This window comes from Hibiscus syriacus, unplaced genomic scaffold, assembly GCF_006381635.1.
Source record: "Hibiscus syriacus cultivar Baekdansim isolate YM2019G1 unplaced genomic scaffold, ASM638163v2 tig00110483_pilon, whole genome shotgun sequence".
NCBI classification, from domain to species: Eukaryota; Viridiplantae; Streptophyta; class Magnoliopsida; order Malvales; family Malvaceae; genus Hibiscus; species Hibiscus syriacus.
The window spans coordinates 687,366-710,653 of record NW_024062759.1 but is presented as its reverse complement, the minus strand read 5'-3'; the positions used below and the strand labels follow the sequence as shown (position 1 = coordinate 710,653).

Genomic DNA, 23,288 nt, shown 5'->3' with positions numbered 1-23,288 from the left:
CGCAACAAACTTTAAATTATCTGAAACATAAAATTATATAGATGAATTGTTTTAATTTAATTCTTAAAACTGGATTATAAATATATATCATTGATAATATCGTAATAGTTATATTTAAAATTAGTTACTTAAATTTTATGTTTGTAGTTATGTATTTTTCTTTATTTCTAAGTTATGTAAAATGAACATTTTTATGTTAAATTATAAAAAATTTGATATGATTTTAGTGATATTTTTTATATGTTATTCATTAATATTATAATTGTTATTACTCGTTACTTATATGGTTTAATTTTGTTTTTTAATAAATTTTTATCTATAAAATTAAATTTTTATTTTCAAAAATAAAATATTAAAAGAATATATTAATATTAGTATATTAAAAGATAACTATAAAATGTATAAATATAATATTTTAGACATATTGTGATTTTTAAAGAAAAGATCGCGCCTACGACAGTCACAACACGTTAACATGCGCAACATCCATAACCACGACATCGCAACCGCATCCGCATCCACAACCGTAATTTGATACTATGGTGCTACCAGGACCCTTCTTAGCTTCCTTGAGAATGAGCTCCAACAGCTTTTCATAGCAGAAATCGCCGACTCGAGCTTATCAATGGCTCGACTCCGGTCCTTTTTCGGCCACCCTCAGCACATCTTCTAACTCCAGACTGTCCTTCAATGGCCTGCTCAGCTCCACCCTGTTTATTCCTTCTCCGAAATTGTCAACTTTTTTACCTACTTTCAAGCCTTGCCCCGTAAGATTTGCTACCACCATTTCACTAATGCTCCCTATATGGCTTCCAAGTCCCATAATGGCCTCACCTGTGTCGATTTCCGATATATAAACCATTCTGTCTTCCGATGCCGATACCAGATTATCGGTCGCAATCACTAAAGATACAATCCCGCTCTCATGTTTTTGTGCCCATCTGGTGCACTCGTGCTCTTGATTCACATGAATTTTGCTTCCAACATTTATTAATCCCTTGTAGATGAATTCATCAGAGCCTGCAAAAAAGAATTCTGCCCTCATTTGATCCAATGCTATCCCCATAACTGGACAAGGGAATGCCACTGTTCTCAGCTTTGTTCCATCCAACAATCCCCAGAATTTAACAGTGCAATACAAGGAGCATGATATTATGGTAGTAGAGTTGCACTGTGACACACTAGAGTCTATTGCCGTGAGAGAGCCATCATGCGCAACAAATCTCTGCAACATCAATCCGGTAGAGCTAGTGTCAAGCGATTCCTCGACGATTTGAAAGATGAGAACGTAAGAAACGGTACCATCATCGCCGGAGATCAAGAGTGAGGCATCTTCACTTAGTTTGAGGCAAGAAACAGGCTTGTTATGTGCAGAGTATGATGTGAGTATACCCCTGAAGGAACGGAAATAGCATAAACACGACCCGAAAGTCCACCGGCAAACAAATACAAGCCATCGGGGGTGGCTGACAAGACCGCAACGGGTTCGGGAACAAGGAGATTATGCAAAGCGGATGAAGACCACCAGTTGTACAGATGAATAGAGACTGAAGCAGTGTCGGGGGAAATATGAGAAGCGGCAATGAATGAGTTGCCGACGAGGGCAAGGCACGGCGAGGCGATCTGCTGCCGGAGGAGTGACGGAGAGAGACACCGGAGACGGCGTCGAAGGCGGTAATGGGACCATCAGGGGAGCTAGTGAGGACAATAGGATGCAAAGAAGATATGACATGTTTACTAGAAATCTGGGATGGTGGGCGTTGAAAACAAGGTGGTTTTAAACTATCAAATTGGATGCTTAAGCAATTGTGTATAGGGTGAGATATGCAAAACTGACTGAAATCGACTCGAGTCAAAATTATTTTTAACTTGCACTGTAGTGATTTGAAATCGACTTGAATCGGAACTGGTGTTGACTTGAACTCGATTTGGACCTGGAAATTGTGAATCCGAATCCGACCTGAGAACGACCTGAACCCGAATTGAACCGAAAATATGATACTCGAACCCGAACTGCATCCGACTGATATGAACTCGAACCCGAGATTGACCTGGTAAATAACTGGTATTACCCGACCTGTTTTCAACTTGACATGTTTTTAACCTGACCTGTTTTTAACATGATCTGTAAATGATCCGACTTGTTAATGACTTGATCTGATATTTATCTTACTTATATATTACCATGGACGAAATTATAAGATTTTAATAAAATTATGAGTTTTTTAGTTTATGATGTAATTAAAAAATTAATATGTTACTTTTTAAATGTTATAATAAAACTTATTATGATAATTAAATTAATAAATAGACTTATTATATAAAATTATTTAATAAAATTATTTAAATGTAAATTAGATAAAACATGATTAATAATGCAAAGAAAAATTAATATAGTTTAATTTATATAAATTATATAGTTCAATTTATATAAAGAAAAAATAATATTAATAATGAAAGTATTTATTATGTAATATATATTAATGTTTTACATTATTAATATAAATAATTTTGGCAATACATTAGTTTACATAGGCCCAATACATAAACTCACTCTTTTATTATAAATATATATATGCATTAGTGCTAGTCTATTTACATTATTGTTTATGGTTTAATGTTTAGTGTTTATGGTTTAGTGTTTAGGGTTTAGAGTTTAGGGTTTAGAGTTTCTATAAACTATATAATTTATTACTTTATATAGTTTATGCTAGTGTTTCTATAAACTATATAAGTAATTTATTTTATATAATTTATATATATATATATATATATTATACATATATATAGTTTATATATACTATACATGGTTTATACATACATATTATATAAAATTATTTAATAAAATTAATAAAATTATTTAAATTTAAATTATATAAAATATGATTAATTATGTGTTAAATAATTAGTATGTCACATTGAATATTATAAGTCCATTTGCAATAGTAATATTCCATTTACATTAGTTTACATAGGCCCAATACATAAATCCACTCTTTTATTACAAATATATATGCATTAGTGCTAGTCCATTTATATTAGGGTTTATGATTTATTGTTTAGTGTTTATGGTTTAAAGTTTATGGTTTAGGGTTTAGGGTTTAGGATTTCTATAAACTATATACTTTATATAGTTTAAGCATAGTATTTCTAGAAACTATATAAGTAATATATTTTATATAGTTATATATATATATATATATATATATATATATATATAAACTATATATATATATATATAAACTATATAAAATATATTACTTATATAGTTTATATATACTATACATAGTTTATACATACATATTATATAAAATTATTTAATATTGGTTATATATATATATATATGTAACCCCCACAGACCGATAAGGGTAACCAGATCCGATCCGGGGTGTCATATTTGGGCCACCGGAACAACCCACTGTAAAAATAGCGCAAAATTTAAAACTTTTCTTAAAACTTGTAAACTCATAAAATCATTTATGAGTACTAAATAAAAGTTATCACTATTTAAAAATAAAAAGGATTTCCAGACTCGTATATAAATCAAAATACAATTACATGCCCCCTAATCACATGTACCATACTCTGCAACAACGCCGGAAGAACTCCCTTACTGAAGTCGATAGATGCACTGGTACAATTCTTTTAACCTGAAAACGTGAGTAATAGAGTGAGCTTTAGAAAGCTCAGTAATACATAACTACCAGATGATGCTGAAGAACATGCAGATACAGATAAACATACATATCCTTATTATTTCTGAACATTTACAGATTTTTATGCTGAGCAGAGATCCTATTGATATTTCAGATGGTAACGGACAATGAGCTTTCAGTTCAGAGAAATATTTCGGATGACTGAGTTCAGGAGATCAGAATAGGTTATCTAGTGTGTTCCCAAAAATCATGTAACTTTTCAGATCTTTTTAAAACATATATATATATATATATTTACCCCCATCCGTCAAGCCAAAATGTGTAGGTTCCCCAAAACCATACACCCACCGACAAGTCCAGTATGGCCCTGAGCACACAACCGAGGAGCCTCCAGGTATACTTCCTCCAACATTACCCCCAAGTAAAACATGTTCCGTCCGTAAACGGATATATCAAAAATCATAACATAATCCAGGTCAAGTATCAGATCAAAATCCAGGTCAAGTATTCAATCAGAATCCAGGTCAAGTATCCGATCAGAATCCAGGTCAGGTATTATATTAGAAATCAAATCAGAAATCAGGTAAAATATCCAGGTGATTAGGGAACACACCAGAGTTTACAGAAATTATTCAGAGGTACTGGATAATTTTAACAGGTAGAGGAACACAGATCTTCTGTATACCGATAGAATATCGAAATTCAGAATCACTGTTGGAAGAGTTCAATAACTGACAAAATCATTAATTATTCAGAACATGACTTAAGCTAGTAAGGAATAAATGAAGGTTCATGACATTTACAATCTATGTCGATTGATCGGATTATCAAACAACTCTTAGATGAATAGCTCCTAAAACTAATGCTTGTCGATTGATCAATTCATTGTTCTTCCATGGTATTTACTCTTTAATACCACAAATTCTTGTTCATCGGTCATTTTCAAAATTATCGCTGAATAGATCTTCCAATGTCTTCATTTCATTTCCACGCTTCCACAGTATCATGTAATGCTGACGTACTTGATTATTTTAATCATAAACCATCGTAATTGTACACTATGTAAACTCATCAGAGTTTCCAGACTTATCCAAATCACTTACTAAATCCTCAGTCATTGAGGTTACCTAATTCATTTAGCAGTCATGTCTATTCCCATAATATTCGAGGTTTTCAGGGTAATCTAGACGTTTCTGAATTTCGGACACATACTGTACTTTCGTTCAATTCAATTTGATCTTCGTGGTCGATTTGTCTAACAATATCAACTCCTTACTATTGAATGTGTTCTAGAGTTGAACTGAGCTGAATACTTCCAAAACTATCATCGAGCCAAACTTGAAAATACAAACATGCATTCAAGTGACATCTATGTCGTTCAGGTACTGATATAACACTAGCATTGGTTGCTCGGCTTAATAGGTGATCCATAACTTTTAAGATCAGTACCACACCCATGTTTATTTGGATTCCTTAATTAATCCAACATCTACTTAGTCTAGGTCACAAGGGTATTTTGGTAATTTTGGTGTTCAGTTTTATTCCATTCATTTCAAAGCTCGAGGATATCAAATCATTCCTGAGCTTGGTGGTATTCTTGGGTCATTTCTATTATAGGGGTATTTTGGTCATTTTACATATTCAGTGTATTTTAATCCTTTTCTTTCGTTCGATCTTACTATTAAATTCAATATTATCATTTATTTCAGTCCTTTTGAACAATTCTAATAGCAGAATACCCCCAATAAATTATTCTTTAGGTATTCACTCATTACTCGAATATTTTCGAGTCAAGTGCCTTCTCAGATTTTACAAACGGAATATCATGAATTTTTCTGTACAAAGACAAATCTTAATAATTAAATTCGTACTTAATCGAGTTAAGTACAAATCCTCAAAGTACTTTATCATTCAGGGTTAACTCAGACTATTTTATCTCTCAAGGGCATTTTCATAATTTCTTAACAAGAATATTTCGGTATTACCTCTTAACGAAAATAATTATAATTTAGATATCCTATGATCAATTGCTTTCCCGAACATTCTCTTATCTTGAAATGATTCCCTTAACATACTTCTAGTATCCTTCACAAACCCTAATAAGACTAAAAACCGGTTATCCACATTTCCTAAGCAAAATTAGCATTTCTTATGTACATCAATAATTTTTACCGGATCAATATGTCTTTTCAGAGTTATTAACCAACTTCCAGGGACAATTCTTGTCATCTTACAACATAAGGGTATTTTTGTAATTTTACTCTACCAGATTATTCTCATAATTTCCCATCCAAGTACCTTTAACATATTACCTTTGATGAAATAAATTATAAAATACAGATCCAGGTTAATTTCTTTACTACCAAACACAAAACTTGAAATTTAATTCTAACAACCCTTCAATCTCTTATATTAATCATTCGATTCGTATTAAGATATTGATTTTCTACAACATTCATATCGAGTGTATAAATTAATCAACTCCACAAAAGTGACCAACATTATCTCATTCATGCACTTACCAATATCAACATATTCCATAAAGTATAAAGAGGTAGTAAAGTATTACCTCGATTTTTGTGCGATACTGATCGACCATTAAATTCCATTCGAATGCCCTCGATCTTGAAATCATCTTCCAATATATCCTCAGATCCATATCAACAAAAATTATATCAGAAACGGAGCTTAATTACGATAAACGGATTGAATCGGTTGATAAATCAGATAAAAACAGCTTATCGGGTTCGAATTTGGCAAAACGAACTTCGGATTCGGATTCAGGACGTCGAAAGCATAAAATATGACTTTTCAGAAATTTGGAATTTTCGGTCAAAATCAAAGTCAACGGGTTTGATTGGTAATTTCAAGGTCTTCTAGTTCAAATTTCAAAAAACGGACTGCGGAATCGGATTTGGAACGTCGAAAAATGTCAGGATAGGTATACTCGGTCAAAGTCAAAGGTCGTTTAATGCCCGCTCAAAGCCGGTCAAAGTTTTGGTCAACAGCGGTTAACGGTCAACGGGTCAACGGTCAACGGGTCGGGTCGGGTTATGACCGGTCAAAACAAGAGCAAAATCGGTCAAACCGGTCTTTTTTTCTTCCCAACGCGCAGTGGCGGCGTGTGAACAGTGCTAAATTCCCAGAAAATTCCTAAAAATTATTTTAAGCGATTTCGAGATACTTACAAAGCTCGGTTCAAATTTTTGAACAGCGGAGAGCTCGATTTCAACGAATCGGAAACTTTGACCGCTTCACCTCCTCACGCGCCGCCGTTGACGGAGATCAAGGATGACACCGGTGGACTCGGAATGATGCAAGGAACACGATGGTGCGGGAGGTGTCGTAAACGGATGCTCGGATCATCGTGAATCGATGAAAAACCAACTGAAATTGGGTTATTACTGATGATACTTCCGACTGAAATTAACGACGAACGGCGACGATTCATGATGAAAGGTTTGAGGGGTTTTGTTCCTCGGTTGACAACGAACACGATGGTGGTTTCGGCTCGTCGATCGAAGGTCGGACGACGAGTAGATCGGAGTTGAAAGTTAGGTTGTTAGGGAAGGGAAACTGGAAAATTGTCTGGAAATTGACCGGGGGGGAGAGTTTATAATTCTCTCCTATAGAAAATTGGCTAAATTAATAGTTTAGCCACTGAATTTCCTGCACTTCTTAAAATGGTATTCCAACTTTACGATTTTATAATTTAATCCCAAATTTCTTCCAAAAATACCAATTAAATTCACCACTTTATAATTTCTTAAATTTAGCCCATAAATTGGGGTGTTACAATTCTCCCCTCCTTAAAAGAATTTCATCCTCGAAATTCACTCATATCACATAATTGTAGAAATAAAACTCCATCAGTTTTTTTTTCATATCTTTCATGTAGCTCTTATAGAAATATGAATCCTCCACTAATCCTTAACCAGTTGAGTATACAAACTTATCAGAAATCTCTCTCATTCCAAGTAAATAATCAAAACAACTTTATCCTTGTGAAATCAATTCAGCCTTGGTTACGAGAATAAGCTCGTAGAGCAGTAGCATATCCCAATTTCATTTCTGGAGTCGAGTTAGCATTTATCGGATAATTAACTCTCACATGGCTCGGGGGTACTTTACAGCATTTAGACAGATGTTACTTGTATTCCTTTTTGTACAAGTATAGCCTTAAAAGATAGAAACTTTGGTTTACTCGCTATAGATATGGACTCAACCCTGGAGTTCCGGCTCAGAGAGGTACGATTGTAGTCTATGGGCATGTACTGATCAGACATATTTTCACATTCGACCGGCCGATCTATCTTGAAAAATTTTGACTCAAACCAAAGCTCTGATACCACTAAATGTAACCCCCACAGATCGATAAGGGTAACCAGATCCGATCCGGGGTGTCACATTTGGGCCACCGGAACAATCCACTGTAAAAATAGCGCAAAATTTAAAACTTTTCTTAAAACTTGTAAACTCATAAAATCATTTATGAGTACTAAATAAAAGTTATCATTATTTAAAAATAAAACAAATTTCCAGACTCGTATATAAATCAAAATACAATTACATGCCCCCTAATCACATGTACCATACTCTGCAACAATGCTGGAAGAACTCCCTTACTAAAGTCGATAGATGCAATGGTACAATTCTTTTAACCTAAAAAAGTGAGTAATAGAGTGAGCTTTGGAAAACTCAGTAATACAGAACTACCAGATGATGCTGAAGAACGTGCAGATACAAATAAACATACATATCCTTATTATTTCTGAACATTTACAGATTTTTATGCTGAGCAGAGATCCTAATGATATTTCAGATGATAACGGACAATGAGCTTTCAGTTCAGAGAATATTTCGGATGACTGAGTTCAGGAGATTAGAATAGGTTATCTAGTGTGTTCCAAAAAATCATGTAACTTTTCAGATCTTTTTAAAACATATATATATATATATATATATACCCCCATCCGTCAAGTCCAAAATATGTAGGTTCCCCAGAACCATACACCTACCGACAAGTCTAGTATGGCCCTGAGAACACAGCCGAGGAGCCGGTATGTAAGGCCCTGAGCACACAGCGATGAGCCTCCAGGTATACTTCCTCCAACATTACCCTCTAAGTAAAACATGTTCCGTCCGTAAACGGATATATCAAAAATCATAACATAATCCAGGTCAAGTATCAGATCAAAATCCAGGTCAAGTATCAGATCAAAATCCAGGTCAAATATCCGATCAGAATCCAGGTCAGGTATTATAATAGAAATTAAATCAGAAATCAGGTAAAATATCCAGGTGATTAGGGAACACTCCAGAGTTTACAGAAATTATTCATAGGTACTGGATAATTTTAACAGGTAGAGGAACACAGATCTTCAGTATACTGATAGAATATCGGAATTCAGAATCACTGTTGGAAGAGTTCAATAACTGACAAAATCATTAATTATTCAGAACATGACTTGAGCTGGTAAGGAATAAATGAAGGTTCAAGACATTTACAATCTATGTCGATTGATCGGATTATCAAACAACTCTTAGATGAATAGCTCCCAAAACTAATGCTTGTCGATTGATCAATTCATTGTTCTTCCATGGTATTTACTCTTTAATACCACAAATTCTTGTCCATCGGTCATTTTCAAAATTATCGTTGAATAGATCTTCCAATGTCTTCATTTCATTTCCACGCTTCCACAATATCATGTAATGCTGACGTACTTGATTATTTTAATCATAAACCATCGTAATTGTACACTATGTAAACTCATCAGAGTTTCCAGACTTATCCAAATCACTTACTAAATCCTCAGTCATTGAGGTTACCTAATTCATTTAACAATCATGTCTATTCCTGTAATATTCGGAGGTTTTCAGGGTAATCTAGACGTTTTTGAATTTCGGACACATATTGTACTTTCGCTCAATTCAATTTGGTCTTCGTGGTCGATTTGTCTAACAAATATCAACTCCTTACTATTGAATGCATTCTAGAGTTGAGCTGAGCTGAATACTTCCAAAACTATCATCGAGCCAAACTTGAAAATACAAACATGCATTCAAGTGACATCTATGTCGTTCAGGTACTGATATAACACTAGCATTGGTTGCTCGGCTTAATAGGTGATCCATAACTTTTAAGATCAGTACCACACCCATGTTTATTTGGATTCCTTAATTAATCCAACATCTACTTAGTCTAGGTCACAAGGGTATTTTGGTAATTTTGGTGTTCAGTTTTATTCCATTCATTTCAAAGCTCGAGGATATCCAATCATTCCTGAGCTTGGTGGTATTCTTGGGTTATTTCTATTACAGGGATATTATGGTCATTTTACATATTCAGTGTATTTTAATCCTTTTCTTCCGTCCGATCTTACTATTAAATTCAATCTTATCATTTATTTTTGTCCTTTTGAACAATTCTAATAGCAGAATACCCCCAATAAATTATTCTTTAGGTATTCACTCATTACTCGAATATTTTCGAGTCAAGTGCCATCTCAGATTTTACAAACGGAATATCATGAATTTTTCTGTACAAAGACAAATCTTAATAATTAAATTCGTACTTAATCGAGTTAAGTACAAATCCTCAAAGTACTTTATCATTCAGGGTTAACTCAGACTATTTTATCTCTCAAGGGCATTTTCATAATTTCATAACCATATAATTTCGGTATTACCTCTTAACGAAAATAATTATAATTTAGAGATCCTATGATCAATTGCTTTCCCGAACATTCTCTTATCTTTAAATGATTCCCTTAACAGACTTCTAGTATCCTTCACAAACCCTCATAAGACTAAAAACCGGTTATCCGCATTTCCTAAGCAAAATTAGCATTTCTTATGTACATCAATAATTTTTACCGGATCAATATGTCTTTTCAGAGTTATTAACCAACTTCCAGGGACAATTCTTATCATCTTACAACATAAGGGTATTTTCGTAATTTTACTCTACCATATTATTCTCATAATTTCCCATCCAAGTACCTTTAACGTATTACCTTTGATGAAATAAATTATAAAATACAGATCCAGGTTAATTTCTTTACTACCAAACACAGAACTTGAAATTTAATTCTAACAACCCTTCAATCTCTTATATTAATCATTCGATTCGTATTCAGATACTGATTTTCTACCACATTCATATCGAGTGTATAAATTAATCAACTCCACAAAAGTGACCAACATTATCTCATTCATGCATTTATCAATATCAACATATTCCATAAAGCATAAAGAGGTAGTAAAGTATTACCTCAATTTTTGTGCGATACTGATCGACAATTGAATTCCATTCGAACGCCCTCGATCTTGAAATCATCTTCCAATATATCCTCAGATCCATATCAACAAAAATTATATCAGAAACGGAGCTTAATTACGATAAACGGATCGAATCGATTGATAAATCAGATAAAAATAGCTTACCGGGTTCGAATTTTGAGAAACGAACTTCGGATTCGGATTTAGGACGTCGAAAGCATAAAATATTACTTTTCAGAAATTTGAAATTTTCGGTCAAAATCAAAGTCAACAGGTTTGACCGGTAATTTTGATGCCTTCGAGTTCGAATTTCGAAAAACAGACTGCGGAATCGGATTTGGAACGTCGAAAAATGTCAGGATAGGTATACTCGGTCAAAGTCAAAGGTCGTTTAATGCCCGGTCAAAGTTTTGGTCAACAGTGGTCAATGCCGGTTAACGGGTCAACGGTCTACGGGTAGGGTCGGGTCGGGTTATGACCGGTCAAACCGGTCAAAACAAGAGCAAAACCGGTCAAACCAGTCTTTTTTTCTTCTCCACGCATAGTGGCGGCGTGTGGGGGCGCGTGAACAATGATAAATTCCCGGAAAAATTCCTAAAAATTATTTTAAGCGATTTCGAGATACTTACAAAGCTCGGTTCAAATTTTTGAACGGCGGAGAGCTCGATTTCAACGAATCGGAAACTTTGACCGCTTTACCTCCTCACGCGCCACCGTCGACGGAGACCAAGGATGACACCGGTGGACTCGGAACGATGCAAGGAACACGATGTTGCGGGAGGTGTCGTAAACGGATGCTCGGATCGTCGTGAATCGATGAAAAACCAACTGAAATCGGGTTATTACCGATGATACTTTCGACTGAAATTAACGACGAACGACGACGATTAATGATGAAAGGTTTGAGGGATTTTGTTCCTCGGTTGACAACGAACACGATGGTGGTTTCGGCTCGTCGATCGGAGGTCGGACGGCGAGTAGATCGGAGTTGAAAGTTAGGTTGTTGGGGAAGGAAAACTGGAAATTGACGGGGAGAGTTTATAATTCTCTCCTATAGAAAATTGGCTAAATTAATAGTTAACCATTGAATTTCCTGCACTTCTTAAAATGGTCTGCCAACTTTACAATTTTATAATTTAATCCCTAATTTCTTCCAAAAATACCAATTATGTTCACAACTTTATAATTTCTTAAATTTAGCCGGTGTTACATATATATATATATATATATATATATATATATATATATATATACTTTTGTTTTCATTCACGTTCAACCCTTTAACAACTTTTGATAATAAAATATTATATTTAGAATTGGGAATCACGTGGTTAAGCTTTTGAGAATGAGCCATTACCGATTCTCTATTTAGTGTCATATGCCCACCACTATTATTGATCTTTGATCCAGCAGAATCAACAGTATGAACATCGTGCAAAACCATTAATGTTATAATATCTCTATTATTTTATAACTTATATTATATATATATATATATATTATATTTTTTCAATTTTAAATGAATGAAATTTACTATATTTTTCATTATTTCTTCAGTTTTGCATTTATTTTGATTTAATCATTTTGTGTTTTTTTTAATTTATTTCAATTTTGAGTCTTTCACTTTTATATGTATTCAATTTAGTCCTTAAATTTATATTTGCATCTTCATTTGGCCCATTGTTAGTTGTTATTTATATTTTTGTAACTGGCCCATAACTTCTTAAATGTGTTTAATTTAGTCATTTTTATATTAATTTAAACCTCACATTTTAAATTTATTTCGATTTAGTCCCTTACCTATGTGTTTTGTTTAATTTATATTTTAAAATTTTATTTGTAATTTTACATTTCTTCAATTTTGTCCTTAAATTTATATTTTTTACAAAATTGATCCATGATTTTTTTTATAATTTACTCGAAATCATATACAATTACAACTTGTAATTGTTTAGGGTTTATGGTTTAATATTTGTGGTTTAGTGCTAGTCCATTTATATTAAGATTTATGATTTAGGGTTTAGGGTTTCTATAAACTATATATTTTATTACTTTATATAGTTTATGCATAGTATTTCTATAAACTATATAAGTAATTTACTTTATATAGTATATATATATATATAGAGAGAGAGGTTATATATATAGTTTATATATACTATACATGGTTTATACATACATATTATATAAAATTATTTAATAAAATTAATAAATTATTTAAATGTAAATTATATAAACATGATTAATTAGGTGTTAAATAATTATTATGTCACATTGCATATTATATGGTTCATAAATAGTAGTACATGTCATATTAATTTCAATTGCATAATTAGTATTTTAGTTGCATGTTAGGTTAATTCACATTAATAACCCATTTATTTTGCTATTATGAATAAGTAATAAGAAAACCCAAAAATAAATCCATTTGCATTAGTGATAGTCCACTTACATTAGTTTACATAGGCTCAATACAAAACCCACTCTTTTATTACAAATATATATGTATTAGTGCTAGTCCATTTACATTAGGGTTTTTGGTTTAGTGTTTTTGGTTTAAAGTTTAGGTTTTATTATTTAGGGTTTCTATAAACCTATATACTTTATTACTTTATATAGTTTATGCATAGTGTTTCTATAAACTATATAAGTAATTTACTTTATATAGTTTATATATATATATATATATATATATATATATATATAGTTTATATATACTATACATGATTTATACATACATGTACTATAAGTTACATATATAGTTTAGGGGTTAGGGTTTAGGGTTCATAATTTAGGATTTAAGGTTTAGGGTTTTATAAACTATATACTTTATCACGCACGCACGCACGCACGCACGCACGCACGGACGCACGCACGCACGCACGCACGCACGGACGCACGCACGCACGCACGCACGCACGCACGCACGCACGCACGGACGGACGCACGGATACACGCACGCATGCACGCACGCACGCACACGCACGCGCATGCACACGCATGCACGCGCGCGCGTGCGCACACCCGCGCGCGCACACACACACACACAATTAATTAAAAGTAATTAGAATGTATACATGATTAAATTATATCGAATTGAGAATTCAAGAAGATATTTACAATTAAATAATGACTAAAATGAAAGAAAACAAAAATCAAATACAAGTGGAAGAATGATGATTGTTGGATGAGCATGAGCCTAATTAACCTAAAATATCTTTCCAAATAAAATCTCAATTCTCAATTTCTCTCCAAAATTTTCTATTCCCTCTAAATTTCTCATTTCCCCTCTAAATCCCTCTAAATTCTCAATTTCCCTATATTATCAAAATTTCTCAATTTCCCTCTAAATTCCCAAATAAAATAAAAAACATTCACACAAAAAAATCTTTATTTTAAAAAGTTTTCTCCCACCACTCACTTTGAATTATATATATATATATATATATATATATATATATATATATAAATACTATATTAATATAAATTATAGTTTATAAACTATATACTTTTTTATAGTTTATACATATATAGTTTACATATATAGTTTATATATATATAGTTCATATAAGCATAATTTATATATATAACTTATAATAATTATATAGTTTATAATATAAATATAGTTTATATATATATTTTATATATAAACTTATATTATATATATATATATTATATTTTTTTCAATTTTTTAAATGAATGCAATTTACTATACACACACACACATACATACAATTAAAAGTAATTAGAATGTATACATGATTAAATTGTATCGAATTGAGAATTCAAGAAGATATTTACAATTAAACAATGACTAAAATGAAAGAAATCAAAAATCAAATACAAGTGAAAACATGATGATTGTTGGAGGAGCATGAGCCTAATTAACCCAAAATATCTTTCCAAATAAAATCTCAATTCTCAATTTCCCTCCAAAATTTTCTATTCCCTCTAAATTTCTCATTTCCCCTCTAAATCCCTCTAAATTCTCAATTTCCCTATATTCTCAAAATTTCTCAATTTTCCTCTAAATTCCCAAATAAAATAAAAAAAAAATTCACACAAAAAAATCTTTATTTTAAAAAGTTTTCTCCCACCACTCACTTTGAATTTTATATTTATATATATATATATATATATATATATATATATATGAATATAAATTATAGTTTATAAATTATATACTTTTTTATAGTTTATACATATATAGTTTACATATATAGTTTATATATATATAGTTCATATAAGCATATATATATATAACTTATAATAATTATATAGTTTATAATATAAACATAGTTTATATATATATTTTATATATAAACTTATATTATATACATATATTATATTTTTTCAATTTTTAAATGAATGCAATTTATTGTATTTTTCATTATTTCTTCACATTTTGTATTTATTTCGATTTAATCCTTTTTTATTTTTTAATTTATTTCAATTTTAAGTCTTTCACTTTTATATGTATTCAATTTAGTCCTTAAATTTATATTTACATCTTCATTTGGCCCATTGTTAGTTGTTATTTATATTTTTGTAACTGGCCCATAACTTTTTAAATGTGTTTAATTTAGTCCTTTTTATATTAATTTAAACCTCACATTTTAAATTTATTTCGATTTAGTCCCTTACCTATGTGTGTTGTTTAATTTATATTTTAAAATTTTATTTGTAATTTTACATTTCTTCAATTTTGTCCTTAAATTTATATTTTTACAAAATTGATCCATGGATATTTATTTTTCTCTTAATTTACTCAAAATCATATACAATTACAACTTGCAATTCAACAATCACGAAAGATGACAAAACAATTAATCCAAAAATAAAAAAGATATGACCTAAACTCAATCTGTATCTGGTAAACATCCGACCTGAATTTTATCTGTCAATGATGTGACCCGATCTGAACGAGATCCGATTGAAGTTCACCCAAACCTGAACTAACCTGGTCATTATCTGCTTCAGACCTGAACTGTTTTGACATGAACTGACATCGATCCGAACTGAAAATGAACTGACCTGAACCGATCTGGATCTGATGTTAAATCAACTCGAAAATAACCCGAACTGATTTGACCTGACCTGAACCCGATCTGGATCTGGTGTCAAATCAACCTGAGTTGACATGTATCTAATTTTACCTGACTTATCAAGATCCGACTGAAACCTGTCCGATTACCTGATTTTACAACCTTAATTGTGTATGTGTTACGTGAAGGTTTGGTGGTTACTTTTTGGAAAACGCTTTGACCGTATGTAATAAATAGGTAAGCTGTAAATTGAAATACAAATCATGCAAGAGGATTAAATTCTTGGAAATAGAAGTAAACGAGTTAAATTTTAAAATTTCTAAAGTGTACAAGGACTGATAAAACAATTAAACATTTACGTTTCAATGCCAGACTAGGCGTGGGCTTTACTTTTTTCAAGCCATATAACTCTCGGCCTGCTTACAAGGGGTAGAAAATTGAACTAAAAGCGAAGGAAAATAAAAGGCCATCTTATCCAATTTGTGCAGGTAGTTAATCGAAATAGCAAGAGTGAACCAGTGGAAGAGAGACCAAGGAAAATGGCACTCCTTTGTGCTTCAACTTCAGTTATCTTCTCTTCTTCTTCTTCATCTTCATCGGAGAGACCTTCATTTGCTTCGTTGAAAAGGTCTATACCCAGTAACCAAAGCTCATTTCTTGGGTTCTTCCCTGTAGTAGCATTGTCCAAACCTTCTTCTGCTCGGACAACAACGTTGTCTTTCTCTAAACGGAATTTCCGGGTTTTTTGCATGGACCTCTCTCTTGTCCCTGAAAATCAACGTTGGATGTTCGAGGAATCCGAGGCTGATGGCCCTGTAATCACTCTCTGCCTCTCTTTTTTTCATTTCTGTGTCTTTCTACTTTCTTAAAGCTATTTTTTCTGGGTTTTGAATGGATGTTAGTGTAATTATAACCATGTAACTGATGATTTTCTTGGTTCATTTGGTGAAAATTGTTTTTTTTTTAGAAAATCGCAGTGATAAAAAATGTTTTATAATATATGTTTTTAACCAATTTTTTTTTGGATTTGTCAAAATGACCAACAAAATCGCAATGCGATCTCTAATTCGCAACGCGATCTCCAGTATCGTAAATTCGCGCTGCATTTCGTGTTGCGATAGTTGAAAATCGCGATGCGATTTTTCATTTTGCGTTGCGATAGTTGAAAACCGCGTTGCGATTTTTTTTTTTGCGTTGCGATAGTCTATAGTGTCGTTGCGATTTTTCATTTCGCGTTGCGATAGTCTACAATGTCGTTGCGATAGTGTACAGTGTCGTTGCGATTTTCTATTTCGCTGCGATTTTCTATTTCGCGTTGCGATAGTCTACAGTGTCGTTGCGATTTTCCAAATTCGTTGCGATAGTCTACAGTAAATTAAAAAAAAGATTTTGTTTCTTAAGAATTTTCTCTAAAAAATATAGTATCCGCGCGGACGTATCGAAGACACGTATTACCACGACCACGACCACGATCCGACCCGACCCGAGATGAGACGGCGGCGGCGGCGGCGCGCGAGAGTCCCCCTTGTTCTTTTTCACTCAACAAGGAAATGGGAAATCCAAGCCTTAAATACACTTCCATATAGTGTTTCCAATACTATGTGGGATTGAGCATTACTCAACATTTCAAAGAAAATATAGCAATTTTTGTAGCATGTTTCCTACTTAATCCATATCTAAAAATATTAAAACATTTTATCATATTAAAACTATATGTATAAGTTTGAATTGAAATATAGATATCTACTACTCTTTTAATTCTCTTGATAAAATGATAAAATGTTTTAGATATGGATTAAGTGGGAAACATGCTACAAAAATTGCTATATTTTCTTTGAAGTGTTGAGTAATGCTCAATCCCACATAGTATTGGAAACACTATATGGAAGTGTATTTAAGGCTTGGATTTTCCATTTCCTTGTTGAGTGAAAGAGAACAAGGGGGACTCTCGCGCGCCGCCGTCTCGTCTCGTCTCGGGTCGGGTCGTGGTCGTGGTAATACGTGTCTTTAACACGTCCGCGCGGATACTATCTTTTTAGAGAAAATTCTTAAGAAACAAAATCTTTTTTTAATTTACTGTAGACTATCGCAACGCGATTTGGAAAATCCTGTAGACTATCGCAACGCGGAAAATCGTAACGACACTGTAGACTATCGCAACGCGAGATGGAAAATCGCAACGACAATGTACACTATCGCAACGCGAAATGGAAAATTGCAACGACACTGTACACTATCGCAACGCGAAATGCAACGCGAATTTGCGATACTGAAAATCGCGTTGCGAATTAGAGATCGCATTGCGATTTTGTTGGTCATTTTGGCAAATCCAAAAAAAGTTGGTTAAAATCGTATATTATAAGACATTTTTTGTTACTGAGGCGATTTTCTTTTTTTTTATGTGGCTTAAATTTTGTTTCATTTTAATCTTGAAATTGAGAGTGTTATTGTGTTGAATTTTGAACTTTTGAACAGTATATAGTAAAAGTTTATGCTTTTTGTAAAATTGGGTATTTTTTTCTTTTAATAAATAGTTTTGGTCTGAATATATGACATGATTTTCCTTCACATTGTCTTTTTTTCTTTTTCTTTTTCAAATTTATTATTTTGAGATTGCAATCAATTTCTGTAACATTTTTCTTAAAGTATTTGCTTCTCACAGTGTTCTTTGATGATGTTTCTGTTTTTCTCCCTTCTTGCTTACGTAACTTGAATCATGTTCCTTTTGTTTGCAGGACATTTGGAACAACACATGGTACCCAAAAGCTAAAGACCACATTAATACTAAGAAACCATGGTATGTTGTTGATGCAAGTGACAAAATTCTGGGAAGACTGGCATCAACAATTGCCGTGCATATCCGTGGAAAGAATTTACCCACTTACACTCCTAGTGTCGATATGGGCGCTTTTGTAATAGTGGTATGTGGTTTTTGTGCTTTTGTGCAACATGTAAGAGTTTTGTTTATGAACATTGTTGTTTGCAATTAGTGAGATGCTGGAAAGAGGTTTAACCATATAGGAAATGTTGCTTGCCTTTTCATGTTACAGTGCAAGTCTATGTACAAGTTATCGATTTGATTGAAACATTATATAAGTTATTTCCACTCCATGACCTCTCGTTACTTCCTCGGTTGTGAAATTTTGACCTTGCTAAATCTACTAGGTTTTTTCTATGTTTCGGTAATGATAAAGTAAAGTATATCTGCAGCAAGTAGTAATCATGAGTGTTACATAACTGTGTTATCTTGCTCAATGTGGATCCATGTTGCTGTAGAATAGAGTGTTCTGATTTTGTATTTTCCTGTAATTCTTCTTCCAACATATTGTGGAATTGATATTCTTGCTGAAAGGATCATGTTACCATTTATGCTAATTTGGTTATTTAGGGGAAGCTTTAATGATATTTGCTTGGTTTCTCACAATATGTTTGTCATTTGATCAAAAAGTCCTTAAAATTTGTGCTGCACATCTACTCAATAGGTAAATGCTGAAAAAGTTGCCGTGTCTGGAAAGAAAAGGACCCAGAAACTCTACCGGAGGCATTCAGGAAGACCAGGTGGAATGAAAGTGGAAACATTTAATCAGCTGCAGCAGAGAATTCCTGAAAGGATTATCGAGCATGCTGTTCGCGGCATGCTTCCTAAAGGAAGGGTGAGTTCATTGGTTAAAACTCCAGGCTAATATCTGCATCTGAGTTTAATATGAATCGATATACAGATTTAAAATCAAGACCGACAAAAAACTGATCCCGGGCTTTCTATGTGCAAACGTTGCTAAGCAAGCTTAAGTAGTTTTATGCTGTAGTAGGTTTACTGGGGTGGCTTCGTGAAATCTGCTTATGCACACCATGAGTTAGAATGATAAATTGAACACTGGTTCTGTACAAATAAGAATTACCTTGGTAATGAGGATTGCAAAAAAGGCTGGTTAAGCATTGGTGATGAAAGAATCTGGAATATGCAAATTCTGAAAGAAAATGAAGCGTAGGAAGTTCAAAGTGCCAATCATTCGAGTGAACAAAGCAATATAGAAAATCGTTTGACATGAATAGTAGTTTAACTTGCGTATGCAGTCCTCATAATTATTAATGTAGTCCAATTTGTAAGGCTTGTGAAACAATATAACAAGTATTTAATCATTGATAATTATGTCAGCTCATGCATTCAATCTAATGGTGTCATTCAAAAATGGCATGCATGATTCTTAGTTTTCTTACTGATTATGGCTAAGTTCCACAATAATCTAACTTTTTTTCCAGCTTGGAAGAGCATTGTTTAACCACTTGAAGGTTTACAAGGGCCCGGATCATCCGCATGAGGCTCAGAAGCCCACTGAGCTGCCTATACGAGACAAAAGGGTGCAGAAGCAGCGATAAGCAAACTTAAAGCAGGGACGGGTCGAGGGAGTTAGAAAGGGAGAGTGGCGTTGCTCGCTTTCCTCACTATTTTCCATTTTTTTCTTCTTGTTTTGGGTGCTTGGGGTAAAATAAAACTTTCATTCTTCAGCCCTTATTAAGCTACAGAATGAAACGCTTGTTTATTAAATGAACCTTACTTTAGCTGTGAAAGTAAATGCTAAACACAAGAATTTATGCTGCAGGTTTCAGTTGCATTAATCTTTAATCTCTATTTTCTTCATCTTAGATTATTGCTTTTATTATTAAATTTGACAAATGAAAGCTTTTCAAAGAATAAGATTGTAAAGAAGCTCGTTCCATGTATCTGGAACTCCCGCTAGACACCAATGGCTGCAATCCAAGCCAGTGGATCCACTAAGCCCATAAATGGAAGGATGTCCATCTTTGCGTAGCAAAGACAGCAGTGTCACATCAAGCAACTTCGCCGGCTTCTTCATTTTGTTTATTACTCTCTTTACCACATCCACCGCCGGTGGCAAACCTCCGGGATATGTTGTGCCGAGCAATGGCTGCTTTTGCCCTACACAGCTCTTTGCTTTTGCTTCACCCCACAAAGTCCCACTGCAATTACCAAATTCAAAACCCTTCATTACTCAACCAAATAAAATAACAAAAGAAGGGTTTGTTAAAAAAGGCTTACTTGTAATGGGAAGGAGAAATTCCCTGGAAAAATACTTGATCTCTTGAAGGATCAACGTTGGCATCCACCCATCCCGCCCATGTGTTGAGAGCTATTTCGAAAGCTTGCATTCGATCCATATCCTTTTTAATCACACCCCCATATTCGATAAAATCCCATCTGAAAAAAATGGCATATCAAATGAATTACAAATGTCAAAATTCGAACCTCAAATAAATTTACTTACGGTTGAGTAGGACCATGACGATTCCACCAATGCCAAGTATTGAAGATGAGCATGTCAATCCCAATCCATAGCTTCCCAGATTGGATGGAGTCAAGCTTTAAAACCCTTCCAATCCTTTCCATCACAACATCTACCAGATATACATTTCGATCCAGCATTACTTTTACTTCAAAATCCTGCAATAATTTACGGATCTCAAGATGTTAATATCTACAACATTATTATAGAAAATGATATTAATGTGTCACATGATAAATATTTAATTAACTGCCACAAAAAAACATGATTCAAAGATATAATTTATAAATTTACTCGGTCATTGAAAAATACAGCTTAAAATAGAGTAAAAATACGTACCAGAAATGCGAAGGTGCTGACATAATTGACTCTGGTAAGGTTGTATCGGGCAGTAGGAACAGCCGAGTGCAGCATGCATGTCAATGATTGCCATTGATTTAGGCTTAGAGAGTCTCCAATAAACATTATGCTCTTCCCTCTAAACTTTTCTAGGAACTTCAATCCATCAAATCTAAAACAATTTAATAAAGTAAATTTAAATATTCATAAATAATATTACTCCAATTCGAATCATCCTATACAGTCACGTAAATTCAAATGGTCATGGAAAAGAAGTAAAGAAACAAAGCAGCAAGGACAGAAAAGACATCCCACCGCCGTTCCCGTGAAGTCGGCAGTACGGTAAAAAACACTTCCACCTACACGTGCTAGAGAATCTAAGTCGATTTTATAAATCAATATTTTTATATAATTTTTATTTTCCCGGTATAAGAAGACGACATATATCCGCGCGCCGTAGAAATTAGATTAGATCACATGATGTCCGAAAATAAAACTCAATAGAACTGAGGACAATTACCCTAATGCTTTTGAGTTGTTCAAGGATGGAACTGATTAAACAAATTCAATACTTTTATAGAAATTCAATTTAATATTAAAAATGAAATAATTTAATAAAATTTATTTTCAAAATAATCTTATATTTTTAACAAACAAAATTACACTCTTATTAAATAAACAAAAGATAATATAATATTCTCAAAGAATCAAAAATAGCATAAATGAGCTTTAAAACTCGAAACTAATGGCATGCAGACTTGCAGTTAAAAACATAGTAAAAAGAAACTTTTAATTTGCTTTGTATTGGGGACAACTTATACTTTTAATGATTTTTCACATTAAAGAATAAAATTATGTATCAACAACACGGACATTAACCTTTTCCACCTTCCCTTTATAAAACAAGGAACTAAGCTAACTATTGTTAACAAATCCAGAGAAAAAGAAAAAATGGCAACAGGGGAGGTTACCTTGTCAAGGAGCAATCGAGAGGTTGCCATCGGTAGTGAGTGTAGACCAGATCTTGGCGTCCATTCTTCTGGCAACTGAACTCCTTTTGAATGAAAGGGCAAGCAGAGGCTGAGTAAAGAGGATAAGATGGATCCAAAACCCACTTGCCTGCAAACAAATCGCACCCATTGGCGGAGCAGCAAACAACTGCCAAAACCATCACACAAAAGTATAAAGAAACGATGGAATTGGAATGAACCCAATGCCCCATTTGGCCTACTAATTCTACAAAACTTGGAAAGAAAGAGAGAAAGAAAAAAGGGAAGAAACTCCCTCTCTCGCTCTCTCTGTTACACTCTCAGAGCTGTGTTATCGTCTGTTCTGGCTCTGTCTAAATCATATTTATATAGGGTTATAGTCATAACTGTTTTAACGGGGTTTCAAAAGTGTTAGAATTGTATTAATGTCATACGCGGATAATTTATTACAAAATTTATGGTAAATAATAATAATAATGTTGTAGCCTGGAATTATACTATAAGTTTATGGGAACAACTCGTGATTCTTTTAATTTTCTTACCATTTATTAGTTGGAGTTTTAATTTTGATGCACTGGAAAAAGATTTTGAGCATGTGCTCAAGGCAAGTTTAATCAAATTTATGGGATTTTTAGTTTACTGGTTTGGCAACAAAGAGTTTATAGCATAAAT

General features: G+C 33.2%; 2 protein-coding genes and 1 pseudogene across 2 annotated transcripts; 1 reads left to right on the top strand and 2 right to left on the bottom strand.

Moving 5' to 3' along the window:
• Positions 1 to 460: 460 nt before the first annotated feature.
• Positions 461 to 15,908, bottom strand: LOC120129223 (annotated as a pseudogene).
• Positions 15,909 to 16,432: 524 nt separating this feature from the next.
• On the top strand, positions 16,433 to 20,585 carry LOC120129112 (50S ribosomal protein L13, chloroplastic-like). Its single transcript, XM_039146704.1, has 4 exons — positions 16,433 to 16,800; positions 18,721 to 18,906; positions 19,468 to 19,638; positions 20,246 to 20,585. Exons 1-4 carry the CDS (start codon positions 16,525 to 16,527, stop codon positions 20,360 to 20,362), a joined length of 750 nt encoding a protein of 249 aa, XP_039002635.1. The 5' UTR covers positions 16,433 to 16,524; the 3' UTR covers positions 20,363 to 20,585.
• Positions 20,586 to 20,593: 8 nt separating this feature from the next.
• On the bottom strand, positions 20,594 to 22,942 carry LOC120129111 (protein trichome birefringence-like 41). Its single transcript, XM_039146703.1, has 5 exons — positions 22,599 to 22,942; positions 21,628 to 21,799; positions 21,271 to 21,446; positions 21,045 to 21,203; positions 20,594 to 20,965 (listed from the first exon to the last, which is right to left on the bottom strand). The coding sequence occupies exons 1-5, from the start codon at positions 22,847 to 22,849 to the stop codon at positions 20,671 to 20,673; spliced, it is 1,053 nt and encodes a 350-aa protein (XP_039002634.1). The 5' UTR covers positions 22,850 to 22,942; the 3' UTR covers positions 20,594 to 20,670.
• Between the last annotated feature and the right edge of the window lie 346 nt (positions 22,943 to 23,288).

Bases quoted from the DNA above. Each gene is read 5' to 3' on its own strand.
- LOC120129111 (XM_039146703.1), bottom strand. From the start codon at position 22,849: ATGGGGCATTGGGTTCATTCCAATTCCATCGTTTCTTTATACTTTTGT. The intron at 21,204-21,270 runs GTAAGTAAATTT...CATTTTTTTCAG, and splicing joins CGTCATGGTCCTACTCAACC to ATGGGATTTTATCGAATATG. The intron at 20,966-21,044 runs GTAAGCCTTTTT...TGGTAATTGCAG, and splicing joins ATTTCTCCTTCCCATTACAA to TGGGACTTTGTGGGGTGAAG.
- LOC120129112 (XM_039146704.1), top strand. From the start codon at position 16,525: ATGGCACTCCTTTGTGCTTCAACTTCAGTTATCTTCTCTTCTTCTTCT. The intron at 16,801-18,720 runs GTAATCACTCTC...TTTTGTTTGCAG, and splicing joins AATCCGAGGCTGATGGCCCT to GACATTTGGAACAACACATG. The intron at 18,907-19,467 runs GTATGTGGTTTT...TCTACTCAATAG, and splicing joins TGGGCGCTTTTGTAATAGTG to GTAAATGCTGAAAAAGTTGC.